The sequence below is a fragment of the Colius striatus genome, chromosome 4, assembly GCF_028858725.1.
Source record: "Colius striatus isolate bColStr4 chromosome 4, bColStr4.1.hap1, whole genome shotgun sequence".
Lineage (NCBI taxonomy): Eukaryota > Metazoa > Chordata > Aves > Coliiformes > Coliidae > Colius > Colius striatus.
In genome coordinates this window covers 93,377,730-93,398,480 of record NC_084762.1, presented here as the reverse complement: position 1 = coordinate 93,398,480, position 20,751 = coordinate 93,377,730, and the positions used below count along the sequence as shown (strand labels likewise).

General features: G+C 39.0%; 1 protein-coding gene across 6 annotated transcripts in view; it reads left to right on the top strand.

Moving 5' to 3' along the window:
- The window catches only part of PTK2 (protein tyrosine kinase 2), a 210,350-nt gene that overhangs the window by 139,696 nt on the left and 49,903 nt on the right, over positions 1-20,751 (top strand). For all 6 annotated transcript variants that reach the window (XM_061994893.1, XM_061994890.1, XM_061994891.1 and 3 more), the window contains 3 exons: positions 2,756-2,786; positions 4,987-5,039; positions 19,382-19,438. In XM_061994893.1, the coding sequence (XP_061850877.1) occupies positions 2,756-2,786; positions 4,987-5,039; positions 19,382-19,438 (141 nt within the window). The remainder of the gene's footprint in view (positions 1-2,755; positions 2,787-4,986; positions 5,040-19,381; positions 19,439-20,751) is intronic.

Below are 20,751 nucleotides of genomic sequence, written 5' to 3'. Positions count from 1 at the left end.
TCCAGCAGATGTATTTTCTGCCTTCTTCAAGCTTTCCCATCTCCTTGTTGTTTTAAATTTACATGTTTATTGCAAGTCTCCACATAAGTCATCCTTCCTGATTACTAAAAGAACCTGTGTTTTTGTGGGATTGTCTGTCTTGGTATCTGTTAGTGATTCTGTTTCTCTTAATGTGGTGAGAGCACTTGCTAATACTGAAGATCTGGTGGTGTTGGAGCCATGCATCTGCTTGTTTTTACAACCTATCTGGAAACAAACATTCATTTAACTTGGATTAGTCTCTGCTTTCCTCTGACCATCCCCTGCCATTTCCTCTCACATTTTTCTAGCATCTTCAATTCCTTTCACAGTCTGCTCATTAACTACATCACACTACTACTCCTCAACTAACGGTATAATATGACTTCTAGTCACATTTTCCTTGTCTCATAAAATGTGTAGAATGGGTTTACTATTAACCTGCAAACAGGATTTTGTTAAGAAAGAGATATTTTATTGTGATTCTTGCTTTATAGTTTGCACTGATAGGAAGCTCTTCAGTAAGTGGAAACTTGCAGCACCAGAGCAGGAGGCTCATTGTTAAGGAAATGTAATGCTGCACTGGAAAGTTAAATTTTAACTTTATCCTCTCTTAGATCCCTTTGATAGATAGTAATTGACTTCAGCATATACTAACAGTTGCCACCTATGGTATTTCTCCCCTTGGGAGGTTAGGGTCTGCATTTGCAGGAGAGACACAGTGTGATCTGCAGCTGAGGTCAGTACTGTCAGCATGTGAAGCGTTACGGTCCTGCAAGTGTTACCAGATTCTTCACTGATGTTTCTGAAGTCCCCAGATAAGATACTGATATGCTCTACACACACACACACACACAAACCCTAGAGGAAATTAAAATTCCACCTTTGGAGCACAGCTTGAATAGTATATGGTTAATATGCAGTGGAGCTACATATTGAAGAGCAAGAGAAGATATTTTGAGTAGCTGCTTATTAGCTGTGCATCTGTTACCTCCATTTAAAGATATGGAATGGTGAAGTTAACTGTGCAATTTAATGAAGTTCTTTTAACACAGTTGTTTGTGTGTTTGTATCACTTTCTAAACCTTTAAAAAGACTCAGCAGTAACGTGTGTGATTCATCAGCAACATCTAAACCATGAAACCCATTGCCAAATGTAGGAGCAGTGTTGGAATAACTAGCAGTAGCAGCATATGAACTAGAACACAGGGTGCTTTCATAATAGTGACTGACAATTGATGTAGATATTGAGTGGAATTTAAGACTCTTTTAAGTGTTTTTCACAACCATAAGGAGGCCTGAATAGTACTGAGTAGGACTCTTCTTCCCTTTTCTCCAAGCTGGATGTCCATTGCCCAGTTCCATCCTCTGTGAATCCTCTAGTGCCTGTTAGTCTCTTTTTTGGCTATCTGCCCCCCAGTCTTCTATTGCTAGGCTGTCACCTTCATGCCTTTGTCACTCCACACTACCTTTAATGATCTTTGCCTTTTGTTTCCTTCCCCAAATGGTATCATTTACCCTACCACATCACAATGCCTTTCTCTCCCCCCTCATGCTTGTATAATCTTACTGTCCTTCCTCCACCCTCCAGTTTCATTCAGATACTTGCTCTGGTCACTTTGTCAAGCTGCTCTAGGTCGTTTTCCAAGTCACAGCTTCTTGTTTCCCATCTTTCCTGCATCAAACATATCAAAACAGACCTTGGTGAGCCAGACAATGTTGTTCTATGTTTGGACTGAATAAAAATTGTAACTAAGTACTGTAGTTTGCCATGTTGAAAGTGGCTTCTGGATATCAGGCATTTCGTTACTCATTCCTGTAATACATGAAGATGAGACTGTAGTTTACTTCTGTAATGTCTGGAAATTTCAACATAGGGTAAAAACAAGAGTTTACACGATTTTGTGTAAATAATAGACATCACTGTTTCCAGAGTGTGGCTGTGTTCAGTTTTCTGTCAGGTCACTTTATCTGTGCTGCAGTGCTCTAGAGTGAATCCCATTTTAATTGCCCATCTTCTTTCCTTCCCTGCATGCTTCAATCTGTTGTCAATTGTTGGTGTTTTAGTAAAGGACTAATAACTTCCCCATCATCACTCCCCACATAAATACTCAATACCTCAAATACAATAGGGAAGAAAAAAACCAAGGGCTTGAATATGTCCATCCAAACTTTCCTACACAATGCTCTTGACAAAGAAAGACTGGCAAGGGTTTGAAAAGAATTTACACAAAGCTAACTTCATCTCTGGCTACTGAGCAATACTATTGTATCATCTCAACCAAATGTGAAATCAATATAAGTGATGTGCTTTAATGATTTATTTCAGTTATCTTACTTGGAAGTCCAGGCTGGCTTCTATAGTTTTATTTATGTATTAGCACTTAGCACAACTTGGAGATAAAGGAAAAGCATTTCTTCCTAGGGAGATAAGATACTGTCATACCTTCTGCAGGTGATTTATCAGAGTTATTTGTTAAGAATACAAAACAACTTCTAAATTCTATATACATTGTTCTCTCAGATAAAAGATTGCCAAAAGGCCTGTATCACTGGTTAGAAAGAGTTGTTTGGATACATTGCTCTTATATATGTATAAACAAGTCTTCTGAATCAGCCAAAGTTTCCCTGAGAGATTGTGATGATTATTGTTCCAGGCATGTATATATTGCATTTTGAGAGAGGCTATTTGGAAACTTGAAAGCATTTTAATCTTCTTTTTTTCTTGTTTACACAGAAGGTGAAAGAGCTTTACCATCGATACCAAAGTAAGTTTTGTTTTCTTCTACGTTAAAAAAAATGCATTGAAAAATAGTTTTGCTTTAGGACTTTTTATACTTGCTTCACTTTTGTTGTTGCTTTTGGATTGTAGGACAAATAGCAGCTGGCAGCTTGGGACCACGGGGCATAAATAAGTGACAGCAATATTAAACTGTAAAGATCCTGGAACTAAAATCTGCATAACACATCGATCATATTTGACAGTAACAAAAGAAGGGTGTTTTGGAAAGACTTGATTGGGATTCAGGCTGTTTCTTTTGAGTCCATGAGTAGATTTTAATTGTGAGAATGATGCTGAACAGTTTTTATTGTGGTTTCAATCTGTGAGTTTATGGTGTCGTTTTTCCTATTTGACCATTTTCCTGCTTCTGTGAAATACAGAAAAAGTTTTGATCTCCTGTCATAACTCTGCTTAGTCACCTTTTGTTAATAACATTTCTGCAGTGGGGCCAGTCTTAGTTGGGATCCCTGGGTTCAGTGTAATAAAGGATATCATTTACATAGCAAATACTTTTTAATCAATTTTAAACAATGAATTAATGTAGAACCATTCTTCTCTGATAGCACTTGCAGATTTGTGGTTAGCATGCCTGGCTATTTGTATAAAGATACTGCATCCCAGATATGCTTAGACATGCTGTCTGTATCTATAAATTCTTGTATTAAGCATGCTAAGATACTTCTCTGCGTTTTTCTCTTCCCAAGCTTGAAGGTAAATAAGAAATTATTTAGCTGTGCTTGAACTAAGAATACTTGATGTTTCGTTGGAGTTGGTAGTCCATAACAAATCTGTTAATTCTTCCTGCTGGTTCTCTGTGCTCCTGGTGTCAGTGGCTGGGTCTCCATCCTGCCTGGCAAGTTGTGATGGTTGTCTCCCCTTCTCATGGGCAATTCCTTATGTGGCCTCTTCAGCTTCAGCCCTTTCACCAGGCCATTATATTTTTTCCTCTGGCAGCTTTCTCTGTACCCACATTCAGGCACAGATGAAAATCATGTATCAGATTGAACCTCATCAGGAGGTAACAAGAGATAACTGTTGAAAGAGTGAATGAAATTCATCAGTTTAAAGTATCTTGACTCTTCCTTTTTCTTTTGGGACACAGGCACTGGGGCTACTTTGACCCAGTCACCTCGTTGTGTTTCTTCCTTGATTCCTGGAAGGAGTCCAGACTTGTTATTACTACTTTTTAAACGACTGACTGAAGTATGGAACATAATTTGTTCCCAAATCCTCAAGAAACCAGCCACCTAGATACTAGTGGTTGCTTTTCCTACGTAGGTCCTACTGCAGTCCTCACTAGCCAGGCAGCTTTCTCATGGTGCAGAAAAAGAGGAGTTAAAAGGCAAGAAGGAATAAAATGCAGGGAGGAAAACTAAGTGGAAGTAGAGGCTGGAAGCAATAAAATTGATAAAGTACACTCATAGGGAAGAGGAAAATGTTGTTGTACTTAAATAGATACAACTGAGAAACACAGAATAACTGTTTAAACAAAAGCACCACGTGTGCTTCTAGGCTGGAAGCAGAGGAGTGGGTTTTTTTCAGAAGTCTAAAACTACTAGGCAGCAGCATCTTGCATCTGGTAAGATTTGCCTTTGCCAGGTGAAATTCCAGACTTCTGCAAGCATGAAGTAATCTCTTACCATTAAAACTGTGGTTCTGTATGTACATTAAATCAAAAATGAGAAGAATTCACAGGAAGTTTTGGTGCTGACAAACATTCACACCCAAGTGCATTTACAAGTAGCTGTTTTTCATTTATTGCCATGTAAATTAATTGCAGATTGTTGTGCAGGATCAGTCATCTCACAGACAAAACCTCGATTCCTACCTTACTCCAATAAATAACACAGAAAGTGGAAGCACCATCAGATTACATACATTAATAACATTAAGACATGCCCAGCTTAATCCTAACAGTCTTTAAAAAAGCTTCAGGGTTTTTTTCCTTCCTTTAAATCTGCTGTGTTGTGAATCTGCAGCAGTAACGCATTCTCTCCACTCCTGCTCCCCCAGATGGGTTGGAAATGGTATTTTCCTCTCTGACTTTGCCTCCCCCTCAAACTCTGTCGCTGTGGGAAATGGATTAGCCCTGCTAATTACAGTAGGTGCCCTGTTAGGATGAATTCCCAGTGTATGTGACCGTGAAGAATGTACAGCATTCACCGATTCCAACCTCTGTTTTACAGGCTGGCCAACAATGAGAAGCAAGGAGTAAGGTCACACACAGTCTCTGTGTCAGGTAAGGCTCATAAACCAAATTGCCTGTTTATTTTTAAAGCCAGCAGCTGTTTAGGCAGAGTTTTCACTCGCAGTTAGCTCACTTCTTGTTCCATGGCTCTCAACTTTCCCAAGGCTGTAGCTGTGCTGCCTTTGTAGTGCAGTTTCTAAAGGGAAACTTTTTGCAGCCGTCCTACCAAGTGTTGCTTGTGAGAACAGCCATATCTGTGTAGGAATACTTCAAAGCAAGGCTGCTTGTCTGTGTTTTCACTTAGCTTTGCAGTGAAACAGAGTATGGTGGGCTAGAACTTAAATTACCTGAGTATGTGTTAATTATGAAGGAGCAGCTTTGAAAAGTGAAAACAGGCAATTAAATATTAATCATCACTTTTAGGGAAGGAGAAACTTAATAGCTGTTTTTCATAGCTGCTGTTTAGATCAAAGCACTTAGTTTTTGCTATTGAAAATCACCAGTTAATTGAAGGATGAACAAGTGAGGTAATAGATGTTTCTGTAGCTTATAGGCTTCTAAGATTTCTGTCAGTTACTGTGGGAGGTTTTTAAGTATTTAGGTATTTTCTTTCACAGAATCTTAAAACCTTTTGATGGACTGATTCAGTCTCTCAGTCGAAATGATGTTTCTAAATCCTTATACATAGTATTTATTTAGAAGATATTCAGTGCAGAAGTGTGTTCATATTATGATATGTTCCTATAGATTGCTTGTATTTAGCCACTAATCTGAGGAACTGATGGTGTGACCCAGTGGAGTGCCCACCCCTGACTCAGGGGGAGGCTACAGCCCCACTTAAACTGATATGTGAGCACTTAGTGGCACGTATTCAAAAAAGCTACATACTTCATACAAGAAACAGCAAAGATTTGTAGGTATTTGATTAGTTTCCTACTTCTTAAATTCCTTTCCCCACCCTTAACCTTGATTTAAAGACATTAGAGATTCACTTCTTGACCTAGGAAAGAGGCCTTATGCAAGAAAGTAGATGTGTGAGGGTCTGGGATTCAAATATGTATCGAGCTGCAGAAGTGTAATAGAGTTTCATCAGTTACTGTTACCTCTCAGAGTCAAATAGCAGCTCTTCTTCCTTCAGTACCTATCAGAGCATGGTAGATAAGCATGAAGCATGGTCAGCGTGTCCTCTCTTGATTCTTATCTGTGTGGCTCATTTTAGCTGTTGGAAAAAGTTGAAGTTTCTTTAGTGGTTAGTGCTGTGCTTTTTAATCACTCCACTCACACAAAGAAAGGCCAAAAAAGTCATACTCCCTCCCTTCAAATTGCCACCCTTTCAGCTTTTCTAAGAGTTCTGATACACTTTTACTGTTACAAGCAGTAATTAATACTTATCTCATCATCTTATATTGCTGTCACTTGGACTTTGCAGATTTAGATACCTCTTACTTGATGTTTTATATGTGAGGTACTCTTGTGTCTGAGCACAAACTTGCTTCTTTTGAAGTAGTATTTTGATACTAATGTAGTGATGTTAGTAATACCACGTAACATTTAGGGCATCACATAAAGGTGAATGAGGGGCAAGTGAGAGCTTTGCAATCACACTGCAGAAGAAGCAGTAGGAACACTGGAGGTGAGCTGGTTGTTCAAGGGAACAGTTATGGAGACTGTAAGGCACAAAGATGGGTCCTGTTACAGCAAACAACAAAATTAAACCAAAAAATGTCCTTCTCTCTCTTTCCAATACTAAAATCAAACTGTTTCTGTACTCAAAACTGTAATCCAAAAGACTAAATTAAGCCAGAAAATGTCCTTCTCTTTCTTTCCAGTACTGAAATCAAACCCCATTAGTTATTTTTCTTATACTGTAGTATGGTATTTTTATCTTTCACAGTGAAATCACTGTTATTGATACTTGTGTTTTATACCAAGCTACAAACTGCTGGCAACGCTGACATGATACTGCCATGATTCAAGCATTGCATTTATTATTCAGTCTCAAGGGTTTGTTCTTCTTTTAATCTGATAAGGCTACGTAGAACACAGACATACTTTTTTGTTGAGTGATTTTTTTTTCCCTGAAATGGTTTGAAATGCATGGAGTGTGGCATGGCTGTCAGTATATTACATTTAAACCACAGACTGATCGTTGAGATGAAGTTGCATGGTTAGGGCTTTTCCTCGGGTGGTGCTTTCTGCAAGAATCTTATGAGTCCCCAGAGGAATCAATTTGTTATAAATGAAGTAATACTTCATATAGATGAGAAGAAGTGTCACTGCTGTTGTCACATGTAACTGATCCATCAGTATGGAACAAAGGAGGCAACAGATGTACATAATGTTCAGTTAACCCGAGAGTTACAGGTCAGCAAAGTCTGACAGCTGACAGCATCCAGTGCAAAGCCAGCTGTGGGTGATGCTATCTTGGTTTGCAGAATAAGAGCTTTTCTCTGGTTGACATTTAAATGACTTGGAACTAAGGGCTTCAAATAAAACGAGCTTTTATAACTTACTGACAGCTGTATCGGCCTTTCTGCCTGTGGTAGTTGAAACCATAAATTCACTCAGCTGTATGTTTTCAGTGAGGTTGCTCCTCATGATGCTAAAGCCAAACAGCAAAAATCTGACACACTTGGCAGGGAAATTATCAGTCAGGTGTATTTATAATATTAACACCCCGAGTTCTGAAGGGAAGTTTCACAGGGAGTTCCCCATCACGATTTGGGAGAATCAGCAATAGCCAGAAACCCACAAGGGAACAGAATTTGGTGTTCTGAAAGGTATTTATCTGGAGTTTTGTAGGTTTTAAAATGAGCCTGTTAGACACCTTGCCTTTCTTTTTGAAGTATTTCTGCTCTAGTGGAATGAAAAGTTGATTTTTCAAGTGTTTCAATATTCAAAAGCATACAAGATAGGAAGCTTTTAAATACATCTTTCTTTTTTTACCTCCCTGCTCTAAAGAAAGGCCTTTTCAAACTAGTGAAGGGTGAAGTTGGTTTCAGGAATCCAGAGCAGCACACTGCAGGACCTGGGAGCCAAGAAGTGTTCTCATAAGGCTGTGTGTCACTGAACCAACTTTCATCACACACCTCTTACTGCGAGTTTCTGTCTCTTCTGATATTATTCGTCTGCCTTGCTGCTTCAAATTACGTGTTCCCTGCAGTAGGCACTTTCACTGTGTGCAAATAAGTTGCCTGCCAGAATTCACTCATTTTTATAGCACAGTAGTAATTTTACCTCTCAAATTTTACAGGTGTTTAGGCTTATAAATAAACAAGAAGCCCAGTTAAACAAGTAGGGGGTTAGATTTTTTTTTAGTTAAGTTACTGTGATTGACCAGAAGCAATGAGTGTTTTAGCTAATACATAGCTCCAGCTTCTATCTTCTCTGTCTTCACAGTAAAAGAGGATTCTTTGTACTCAGCTACAAGTGTACACTCAGGAAGCAGTAAGGCTAAACTATTTCCACTTTGGAAATAGCGTATCAAAAGCTTCATAGCAGTTTACTGTACTTTTATTGACTACATTTCTTGCTGTTTTGCTTGGAGTCACCTTATTAAAGTGCTGTACCCTACTGTAGAGGAACTTATTTTGGCCAGCAGTTTGTTTTGAGTTAGCAGACATTACTCTTGCTGAGGTGGTGCATATATTTCCAAAAATAATGATTTTCCTAGTCAAAAAGTCCTTTATAAATTGAAATCGGTGAAGCCACAGTTTGCTTGCTCCCTTTGAACGTGTTTTTTTCTCCAACACAGAGTTCTTTGGTTTCTTCTTCCTTATCCACACTTACATAAATGTGACTAGGAAAAACAAATCTACTTCTGCATCCCTTGTCCCTGCCTCTTCTGCACTGGAGAGTTCTGTGGACCTCAGTTTTTTTAATCACACCTCAAGTGTTAGTTTACTTGCAGTGCTACAGTATGTGACATTTCAGGCCCACTTGTTTCAGGGAGTATTGAACAAGCCTTGGCAGCGAGTGCTGGGTTTACAGTTGGACTCTGTGAACTTTAAGGTTCTTTTCCAACCTAAATGATACTGTGATTTTTTTTAAGCACTCACTCTTGGCATTTGGATATTCAGGTACTGCTGAATAAAATAACTTGCTTGTGGAGAGGGAGTTGTAACTGGGAAGGTGACAGTAAGGAGGAACATGACCATACTGCACAAGGCACACAGCACAAGGCATGTGCTTGAAGAGGATTTTTAAGGCGTTGCCCCAGGCTTAGTTTTGGTTCAAAGGAGGTGCTGGTTTTGAAGTACGTGCTTATTTGGTGAAGGAAATTGAAAGGTATTTAAAAATAGAGTCACTGTTTCAGATATTAAGGCAGACAGCTCAAACAATCTAAGAAAGAAACCACAGGACACACACCTTTAATGGGGAAATAGGTATCTTAAAAGAGAAATGTGGCATCTTGTTCTGTAGCTTGTGTGGCAGTTAGTAGTAACACAAGTGGCATTTTCAAGTCAAAGGGATGCAGCTGTAAGTGCATGGTAGTATGGCATAAGTTTCTAATAATGTTGGTGTGCTATCAGAGGGGAAAAAAGAGAAGGAGAAATCAGGTCATTTGGAGAGAGCTGTCTTAGAGGAATGGAAGACTCTTGGCATCCTGAAAGAGACTTCTCAGCAAGTTTCCAGGTTCTGCTTTAGAATCACAGATTTGTAGTATAATATTAAACTCAAATCACCTGTAGTGGTTAACTCCTGATCATGGCAGTGAAGTGGCAGTTTGTCTCTAACTTAAGGTGCTACTGATGAGCAGAACCTGAGTTTGAAGTAGTTGCCAATTTAGTCAGACCACGTAGCTGAGATTCCAAGTTGAATGGGAGAAACATGATTGAAGTGAGATTTTCAACATGCAGGAAAAAAGACATGGTGTGATTTATCTGTGAGAGAGACTTTCCAGTAGGTTATCTAAAATAAACCAAAATATAGCAGGAGCCAAACACCAAAACACAAGAAGCGGGAGAGTAAAAAAGCACTAAATATATTCACCTGAATTCAGTATTAGACCAGCAGAAAATGTTCTTAATGAAGGAGATGAGAGCTTAGGAAAGGACCTGAAAATACATGTGAGTGATTCTGTGGTGAGGGTTGATCATGAGCAACACTCTGAACCAGGATGGAAAGACAAATAAGATTTGTATGGAATCACTGCTGCCTGCAAAGCACAGTGTGTGCTCTGTTTCATGGTTCCTGTGCTCTAAATGAAAGTCTGCCCTCTGCTCAACTCTGAAAGAGTTTCTTGTGTAGGAGTGGTGTTTCCTAACTCCATTTGAATTCCTTGGTAGGAGATAAAGGTGTTCTTTCCTGGAGGTTGTAAAGTTGTGAGGTTTTTCATGCTCATTTGAGCAAGTCACTCCAAAAAGACAGTGCTGAGAAGTCTTAAGTAGTAATTTTGAAGATGCAAAATTGTATCTTGAGTGCTTGTGACTGAGTCTACTGGCTCAATTACATTGTGCCCTAGAGCTCACTCTGAAAAGAAAAACCCTTTTATTGCAAATCACAGAGTTATACATTCAAACTATTAAGTAATTGAAGGAATATAAAGACTCTACAGCTCTGTTGTATTCTCACAGGACTGGGAGACATTCAAGCTTGATGTTTACTATGCTACCGTTCAACGAGACCTGGACAGGCTGGAGGGTTGGGCAGGGAGAAATCTAATGAAATTCAGCAAGGGCAAGTATAGACTCTAGTCTTGCATCTGGGAAAGAATAATCCCATGTACCAGGACTGCTACTACTCTGCCCTTGTGAGAACACATCTGGAATATGGTGTCCATTTCTGGGCCCCTCAGTTCCAGAAGGACAGGGAGCTGCTGGAGAGAGTTCAGCACAGGGCCACAAAGATGATGGAGTGGAGCATCTGTCTTGTGTTAAAAGACTGAGGGAGCTGGGACTCTTTAGCTTGGAGAAGACTGAGGGGTGACCTCATTCATGTTTACAAATACGTAAAAGGTGGGTGTCAGGAGGATGGATTCAGGCTGTGCTCAGTGATGGCCAATGATAGGACAAGGGGCAACAGGTACAAGCTGGAACACAAGAGGTTCCAAAGAAACACAAGGAAAAGCTTCTTCCCTGTTGAGGTGAGAGAGCACTGGCAGGGGCTGCACAGATGGGTTGTGGAGTCTCCTTCTCTGGGGACATTAAAAACCCACCTGGACGAGTTCCTGTGTAACCTGCTCTAGGTGGTCCTGTTCTGGCAGGGGGGTTGGACTGGATGATTTTTCAAGGTCCTTTCCAACCCTTAAGATTCTGTGATTCTGTGAATAATTGCCTGTTGGTCTGGCTTAATATCCTTAATATTTAATTTAATAATATTAATTAGTTTTACATAAAATAAATTACTATTTAATGTTAATAGCCTTAATATCAATAAATTGCACAGTTTCAGATGCCCAGAGCAGTTGAATAGATGAGTGTTGCCTTTTGTATTTTAGCCTTACTAAAATGCCTCTTTTCATGCCCAGGAAGACCAGAATGAACTGTGAGATATTCCAAATGGATTTCCTCCATAGCACTGCTTAGGAAGTTGCTGCATTGGTTTCATCAGTCTGTGTCATTTGTTAATGAGTTCTTCCCCTCCTACACTCCCTCCTTGTGATCCATTCACTGGATTTGAGCAGACACTTTAGCTTTGGCAGTCATGGCACTGTAGTATGGCTAAAGAAACATTCCATACAATATTAGGTGTGGGATCTTTGTTGTTTATGTATAAACATTCTTGATGTGAGAACTGCATAGTGCTCATTTCAGAAGCTGAAAACAACTTCATTCCTTTTACAGGTCTTTTTCAGGCTCTTTCCTCAAACTTGTTCAGGAACACACAACTAAAACAGAGTGAGAAGTTATCAGTTTCAGCCTTCCAGTGTTGGTTATCTACTCACACATTCCTAACAAGGAGCTCCAGTAGTAGCTGCCCTCTAGCCTGGTTGCTTCCTTTTTGACATTGTCTGTTGCATAGCAAGTGATTCGTTCTTTTTTGTATACAATAAACATACTGAACACGTTAAATTGAGAAAATGAACTAACTGAAAAGAGAAATGAGCCTTTAGGTAGGTGTCAGTGATTTCCTGGCTGGAAACCAGTGTGAAATAGTGACAATCCTCCCAAGTACTGCTCATTTCAAGCAGCTGCTCTCTGACCTCCTGAGCAAGTGTTGGAATGCCTTTTTTTGATCCCTGTTTTTTTGATTTATAACTTATAATCAACTCTTTACCTACATAAACGTTCTTTTGAAGCTGAACTTGCATGTGTGATAAGTCTAAGACAAAGCACTCTTCCATTTAGTCTGGCTGAATAGATGAACAAACTTTAGATGATGAATCATAGAGGCAAAGTTTGAAAGGCAGAAGATGAGTTGAACTGCATATCACAGGGTGTCAGGACACACACATGATGAGTTATAATGTGCCTTTCATATCAAATAGGTTAGTCAAGTTTTCAGTCAGCCTCTGCTACCCATATATCAATGTGAGACTGAACAGCACTTCTGTATTTCAAGCTTAAATTAGCTTTGTAGCCTGAGCAGATGGGTCAAGAGTTGAAACATCTCTTCCTTTTAGATGGCTTGTGTTGCTTCCAGTGACTCTATACCTGCTCTTCTGTTTCAGTACAGAGTATTGGATTCCGTTGTTCTCCTTTCACTACCTTCCAGCCTCTTAAAATAGCTGCAGTATCTTTTTTTCTTCCATACTGTGTCTAAAGCTTTTAATGAATGTTACTTCAGGTTTGTGTTAGAGTGCAGTGCTGAATATTGTGCTGTGTGATGTTAGGAAGGTAAGTCCCTGTGAGTGCAGTATCATGGTATCCATGGAAATACTGACACACTAACTCACTCATTTCTTTCACCCTGTCCTTGCACCTCTTGTAGTTTTTAGCATTGAATCTGATTCATGTTCTGTCACTTTCAATGACACATAAGTTTTCCCAATTGATGAATGGTTTCTGTTTGTTTAGTTGCCCCAGCAGTTTTTGTAATGGTAAATGATAAACCTCACCCACTTCACACTTTGGATTGTAAATGCCATCTTAGCCAAGCTTGGATTGTACACAGTAGTGTGTGAAATTCAACGTGCAGCCTCCAGATAGAACACACTTAAAACACCTTTGCAACAAATCTACATGTTATTCCTCAAAATCTGGCCACTAAAGACTGCACAAGTGTGTGTAAGGTGGTGCTTTTGTCTAAGTGTAGCTGGTCCTTAGTTTCCAGAAGCTGTCAAAAGTGTGAAGTTACATTTATTAAAAGGTAATTCTCCTTTTCCACTGTTCCTCCACTCTTCCCACCACTGTACCAGGATGGTGCTTCTGTGGTACTGGGCTTCTCTTTTAACACCTGTACCTCCAGCCTATGTGACTCAAGGTGGCTGCACCTCACTCCTGAGTTTTCACTGTGACAATACTACCAGCAATGAATGGGATGTGGGTTTTCAGTCCATTGGCTTTTAAAACCACCTCTCATGTTTCCTGAGAGAGGGAAGAGAGGAAAGCAGAGAAGCAAACAGATAATGGAGAAACAAAAGGAGCGAGCATCTGTACTCAGGTTTTTAGTGTTGTCTTGTCTCCTTTCTCACTTGATGAGATCAGTTGTGGCTTCTTTGTGTTTTCTCCTACTCAAAAATCTCTTTCCTCCTCTTAGGTGCTTTGCAAATTCAGTGCAGTAAGGTGACTAGGAAGAGGGAGGGTGAAGAAAGTCCCATGAGGCATTCACCCCAAGGTCCTTGCAGAGTGAGAATATCAGTTGGCAAGACAAGTCTGCGCTGGGAACCAGACTCCAGTGGCAGATGTCAGATCATAAAATAAGTCAGTGTTGTGTTTCAGTGAGACAGAGAAACTGCAGTTTTCCTTGTTCTGTGTGACCCTGCTACATGAAATACCTGTTTTGTGTTAAATTCTTTAAGGTTCCAGAAAGTCAATGTGTCCATGTTTAACTCTGGTGACTCCCACTTGGGTAAGAATATAGCGATAGCACAGTCTAGTAAAACTTTGATGGGGAGCTTGCAAAAGGAGGTTACACTGCTGGGGTGGATGGTGTATATAGTTGGACAAAGCTGCCTTTTTAGTAGATTGTAGTCTCAGTTTTAAAAATTGAAATAAAAATCATCTGCAGAAAGGAATCTGAATACCAGGTATGCTTTAGGTGCAACGTTGGTATATCCATTTGCATATACAGAATTGTAATGTAAACCTTTACTTTTATGTTCATTCGTTGTAGATGTTCTCTCCAGTCTCTTTTCTTTTATTTCCAAATAATTTGTTTCTGTTTTTCTCTTTCCTTTTCTTGCCTCTTTGTAAAGGAGTCAATCACTGTCAGCATAAAGTAAAGAAAGCTAGACGCTTTCTCCCTTTCGTCTTCTGTTCCCATGAGTCGCCGCCTAAGGGTACTGCACTGCTCTTTGTATAGGCTGCCTTATTAACCCAAAAGCTGAATATACTAACTCAGTTACTGTTTTTAAACTACTTTAGCCACAGGTAAACAGAGTTCCAAGAATAATATCATTTCTGCTACCCCTTTCCTCCTATTGAATTGGATTTTCATGCAGTGTCACAAGCTTGCTGGTCCCTGTTTTTATAGGGGACCTGTGTTTAAGCAACATGTGTGCTGCAGTGACAAACATCTCAGCACTGAATTGATATAGCTCTGCAGCCCACCTCTACCATGGACTTTTTGTTACTGTATTTTAAGTTCATTCTTGGACCCCTGCTACAGCATGCTTGTGAATGATAAAGAGTAGCAACAATAAGCATCAGCTAAGATCACTTGGAATTGAACATTGAAATCCAGCGATGCTTTTGGCTGCATACTGGTTCAGCACCGCTCTGGACCAGTTTGGCTTTGTTTAGGGGTAGGAAGAATTGGAGTAGTAGTTTATAAATGATGTCTAATGTGCATCAGCTTCTGCTGTGTTATTGGTGTGCAATAGGGCCGCTACAGTACATGCGGAACATGGTGCTTGTTCGAACATCTTCCCAGTAGAGTTGCTCCATTTGCTACTCATTTATATTTCAGCTTTGTGTAACTGCAATACCTCTGTCTAATACTCTGATGGTTCCATTTCTTACTCATTTCTTCATGATAGCATGGGAGTGCATTTCCTTTGAAAGGGGCAACACCAACTCTACCTACCCAATGTCATCGGTGTATGTGCAAAGTCGAATTGAACTGACTCATCTGGCCATAGGAGATCTGTTTTCAAGTATTGGATAAAACTAGAGATGGTCATTTCTTAACAATGCATTGCAAGAGCTCCCACTCCCAAATTTTAATCTTGGTGTAAATTTGTGTTTGAAAGTCACTAACTCTGTTTCATCATACAAGCTTCTTAGAACGTATCTTTGTCCCTTGGATTTTAGGTGAGAAGTCTTAAAATTCTGCTACTTTTCTGATTTCTCTTGAGTCAGGTATATAAGATTACTACAGTCTGAATACTTTTGGATTACTCATGAATTTAATAGTCTATTTTCCCCTCCCCCTTTTCTATCCCCTCTCTCTCTCTCTCTCTTTCTCTGTTTTTCTCTCTCCTTGCATGCCACCTGGATCTGCAGATGAAATTAGTGGGGACGGTAATACGTTTTCTAGTCTGTGTGTTACTAACGTGCAATATGCAACTCTGATATCCATATGCCACTTAATGCACATTTCAGTCATGAATTTTATACAGCTTTTGGTATTAAAAAGCAATCTGCTTTGGACATGAGCAAATAAATATTGTACTTTTCAAGCTGTGCAACTAACATTTTCTGCTGAACTGGAATTGAAAAAGGAAAAGCTTATTTCAAACAGCCAGGGATGTGGTAGTGCATGCGTTTGCAATGAGGCTTCTGGCATGATGCAGAGGAGGTTTATAGGCTTGCAAGAGTGTCCATTTGGTTTGATTGAAATATCACAGGGATTTCTTAGGCAGTGAGTGAGATCAATAGATGTAACACATGAGAAATGAGTCTCTGAAGTGATGCTTTAAAGGCATGGTAACATCCAAATGCTGGATAGTGTGCTACTGCTCCTTGCATTAAAAGAAGCTTTACAAGATAGATGGATGTAGGTTGAATACTTGAAATATTAATCAGGTTTCAGCTACTCAAACTGCCAATTTTAAAGACAGATTTTAGTGGTTTTCTTCAAAACTTGGAGAGCCACTACAAAATATTTAACTTCTCCAGACTTTGTAAGTCTTTCTTCCTAGAACGATTTGACTTGCTGTCCTCTGAAACAACAACATCTGATGTTAGGGGGAAACATCAGACTGCTTGTACTGACAGTGTATGTATCTTTATGCTTGTAAGAGGTGCTAAAATGGCATAAAAAGCAATATGCAAAGGAAGGTGATAAGAAGAAACAGAATGTCTCGTGGCCTTCCTCTTTGTAAAATGTAAGGGAAGTGTATAACTTTTCATCTCTTTTCTCTCCTTCAGATATAAATCCAATATGATACTACCTCAGTTTTCATTATTAAACATAAAAAACTCCAAGGACAGTTTTTGCATCATAAATTCAGAAATGGTATTTCAGACACTAACCCTACATGGATTTTCATTGGTGCTTGTCTGCTTTTCTCAATTACAGCCTCTGATAAATAGGGAGAAAATAATGAAAAGGGAAACTAAATTCAGGTGGTTAAGAGCACAGAATGGTTATGGATTTAATATGCTATGGGTTTTTTTTCTGCTGTTCAATAAATGCATTTGGGTTCAGCAAAGCTCAATTTGGCTCATTCACCTGTACCACTAACAGTATCTTTGTCCAAAACCAACCTATGTGGTTTTCCATCTAGAAGACCTGGGGATTGGCCAACAAGTGAAAAGGTCCAGTGCTGCTTTTAGGACATGCAAGAGAGCAGCAGTCACGAGCTTTGTTTTCATATCTTAGTTTTTCTAGGTTTATCAACGGCCTCAAAGATAGAACATCCCCTGGAGTCATTGCTTTGTTGTGTTTAGCTCTTGATGCTGCTGTAACACATTCTCCTTTAGGAAGCAGCCTGGAGAGCCTTGCCTTAGCTGAGTTTTGCTTTAGACTCTACATACATGGAGTATCCCTTAGCAGACACAGTCATGATCTAACAGACCTGGGAATAGTCTCATAGTATGTGACTAATCATAGGGTAAAGACTGCACGTGGGGAAGGTCAGTTGTCTGTTGCAGAACACTTTGAGCACGACACTGTTAATGCTTTGATTGACTTTGTTCTTCTAATTCCCAGAAACAATGCCAGGCATGTATAGGAGTTATTTTCTGAATTCTTATTGAATATTCCTCTCCAGAGTATTAAATGTCTACAAAGAAATACAGTTGCATACATTCAATTGATCTGCATTGGCTACTGAAGAGCCTTGTAAAGTTTCAGGCTGGTTTTGGACAATGCATCAAAACGATGTCAAGTTCTCTGTGGTGTTCTGATAATGCTTTTCTTATGAATAAACATTATTAACTTAAAACAGAGAGAGAAACAAGCCAAGCCATTTATCACATTTTGGAAACACTGTTCTATAATCTAGTGTGACAAGTGTTTGGGTTTTTTAAAGACCAGTGTGGCACCAATTCCAATTCCCAAGCTTTTAAAATTCTTCTCAAAATGTATTTATAGTATCTTTCATTCAGTCAGGGGTTTTTAACATAGATTAAGAACTTTATGGTGTCTTCACATACAACTTTATAACAATAGTTGATACATACCACGTTCAACAAAAGCTAAACACGTTACCACAGTATTGTAAGGAAGCAGAGTGATTTATCCCCATCACATTGGTGTCACACTAATGATTTCTTTCAGATACTTAGATCACAGTGAAGCTTACTTTGTACAAAAACATCAGTTTAAAATGTAGAGAGGGGAAAGAAAACATACCAAGGAAGAGGTTGATGCCTCTGCAATATGCTGCCTGTTCTGAATTGTGCACTGTCTTTAAAATTAATGGAGTTTTCGTTAGGTGGCTGTTTTGCTGTGTCCTAAATAGAAATTGCCTAGCAAAAATCTAAATGGCAGAGAACTTCTTGATTCTGCTTTTACAAGACATAGGTTGGTTCTATGGGAGTCTGCAAGAAAAGCAGCTTATTGAAGTAGTACAAAGTTAGGATCATAAGACTAAATTTAGTTACTGAAATGTGTTGGACTTCAAAGTTACAGACAACCTGTAGTTTCTTAATTGCTGGATATTCCATTTGTCTGAAATTTAAGCCTCTTGTTTTATGTATGTGAATAATTTTATAAGCCTTGCTTTGGTTTCAGAGTTGGCTTAAGTTGGTTGAACTGAGAGCTGCTGCCAAAAGAGATGAGCCCATCCTTCTTTCCATTATCTTTGATTTTGTCTCATTCATGTTCAGAAACCATACATCTAGAAATGATGCCAGGGAGGTGCTGAGATATACATATGCTCCAGGGCAGACAGGGAAAAAAGAGGGAGTAAATCTGACCTTTCAGAGGTGGCCCAATATGCAGTCACTTGAAAACAACTATGAGGACTGCATATTGGATTTGGATGACTCAATTTTAAGAACCACTGTGTGCACTTAAAGTTGGTGAGTAGAATTTAACAGCCTTGAAGTGAAAATTCACCCCACTGTGGTGGACTGGTTTTATAACCCCAGGAGATTTATCTGATGTGCACACGCTGCAAGTTCTTTAGAGAAAGAGAAGCACTTTCTGAAATGACTTGACACCATTTAAATAATTTGAGAACAGATGATGCAAAAGTTGTACATTTTAAACAGAGGAAGAAATACACTGTTGTTGCTCTGAAAATTTTGAGGACTATTTGTTTTCACTTAGTTTTTTTGCTCCACCTGCTCTATCTGTGAGATGTTGATTCTTGACTGCAAAACTGGTGGTGAATCTCCACTAAACAAGGAAAATTGAGACTAATGCAAACGAGTGTAAGGCAAGGGTGTGACTCAAAAGGTCTTTATACTCCTGAAGACTATGAAAAATTGCTCACCTTGCCACACTGACAGTAGGTAGATGCTGCCCTGGAACATCTTTACTGTCTGTTCTGCCTGTTTGACATAAAAAACTAGCAAGCTGTTATTCACACTTCATTGAAAGTTAAGCAGTTTAATCCATTAATAATGTTTTCTCCTTACCACAGTGGAATTTGCTGTTAAAAAGATTTTAAGTCAACAGACTAGATGGGTTTCAATTACAGAACTTTATTGAATACAAATGAAGCTTCCTTTTATTCCTTGTTGAATGCATCTATGTGACGTAGTATAATTGGCACTGAGGTCATTATCATACCATAAATTATGCATGAGCAAGTTTTATTCATGCTGTTATAAATGTGTGCCAGCAATGTTGAAGCTGGGGGTTGTGACACATCAGCCTTGATAAATTGGAGATATTGTTCTGGAGAATTGTTTTCATCTGCTTTTCCCGAACCTCTTCAATTCCTCCCTTTACAGAGACAGATGACTATGCAGAGATTATAGATGAAGAAGATACTTATACAATGCCATCAAGTAAGTATGGTAGTTAACTTGGGAACTTTTCTATCCAAAAATTTCCTTTAGCAAGGGCTGAATCTTGTATTTCAGTCTTTAATAATATGTGTGCAAAGGAAACATTCTTTGTGATGCTTTGAAAACTCGGACTCAGTGTTTCTCAAGTTCAGATTTTGAGGCAAATAAAACTGTTTTGCTCCTGTTAGTGACTTTGCAATGAAACTCCTTTTATGTCTCAAAATGTAGATTTCTTTTGACTGTGCTGCTGAACACAATGCTTAAAGAAAGAAGGGAGCAAACCATTTGGGAAGTTTCTGTGTACTGCTGTCTAACTATCTCATCCTTGCTCTATGACAGACTTGCTGCTCTCGAGTTCCATGCTAGAAGGAGGTCATCTGTACCACATGCAATTTTGTCAAAGATGAAAGGCTTTAAGAATAAAAATTCAAAGTTCTTCTGAGTCTTCATCTTTGAATTAATAAAAAAGAAAAAGCATTGGCCACCACAAGGATTTTGTCTTCTGGCATATTTGAATTACAATGTAATCTTAAACTTCAAGTCTGACTCGTTTAACGTGAAGGTCCACTAGTTGGAGTTTTAAAGTTGTGTGTGCAAAATTACAGTTGGAGTTTGGCAACCAAGGATTTCTCTAGAAGCAGACAATCTGTTGATACGAAGACTTGCAGAAACGTTGGTTTGGGTTAGTGTAAGAGGAGAGGGTGGTGCTAAACTGGTGCCACCTTCTGCTGAAGAACCATGAACTTTTAAGGATTACTAGAGTTTGCTGTAGCAGGGATGTTTCATGATCAGTGTTTACAACATAGTTTCCACTACTGTGGAAAATATTTGAAGAGCAAGAATATATGTTTTGAGAAACATATATATTTTGACATAAAGAATTGAAAAGCAAGAATATATGTTTTCCAGATATAAACAGTGTGTTTTGACTGTCTTGCAGTAAGTCACTATGTGACTGTACTAAAATGATTGCAGGATGAATTAGTACTGGGATAAATGATATCCTTTATTATTTGTTCACAGATTAACTCTGTGTGATGGGGTTTGGGGTTTTTTTCCCCCTAATCTTTTCATTGAAATTCTCATGGAAGTAATTACATGTGGGCCCAGCCCTGGATGATGCTGAATGCTTAAGTATGCCTTCAATTCAAAGCCTGTGAGATGGGACGTTGAAGTGAAATTCGTTGAGTACTTGGGTGGGTTGAAGTGGACTCAAATATTCAGCTCTCGAAGGGCTGAGCCAGTAAAGATCACAAGAGCAAACCTGTGACTTCTGCTAATGTAAAATTAAAATTGCCTCAGTGTATTTCTTC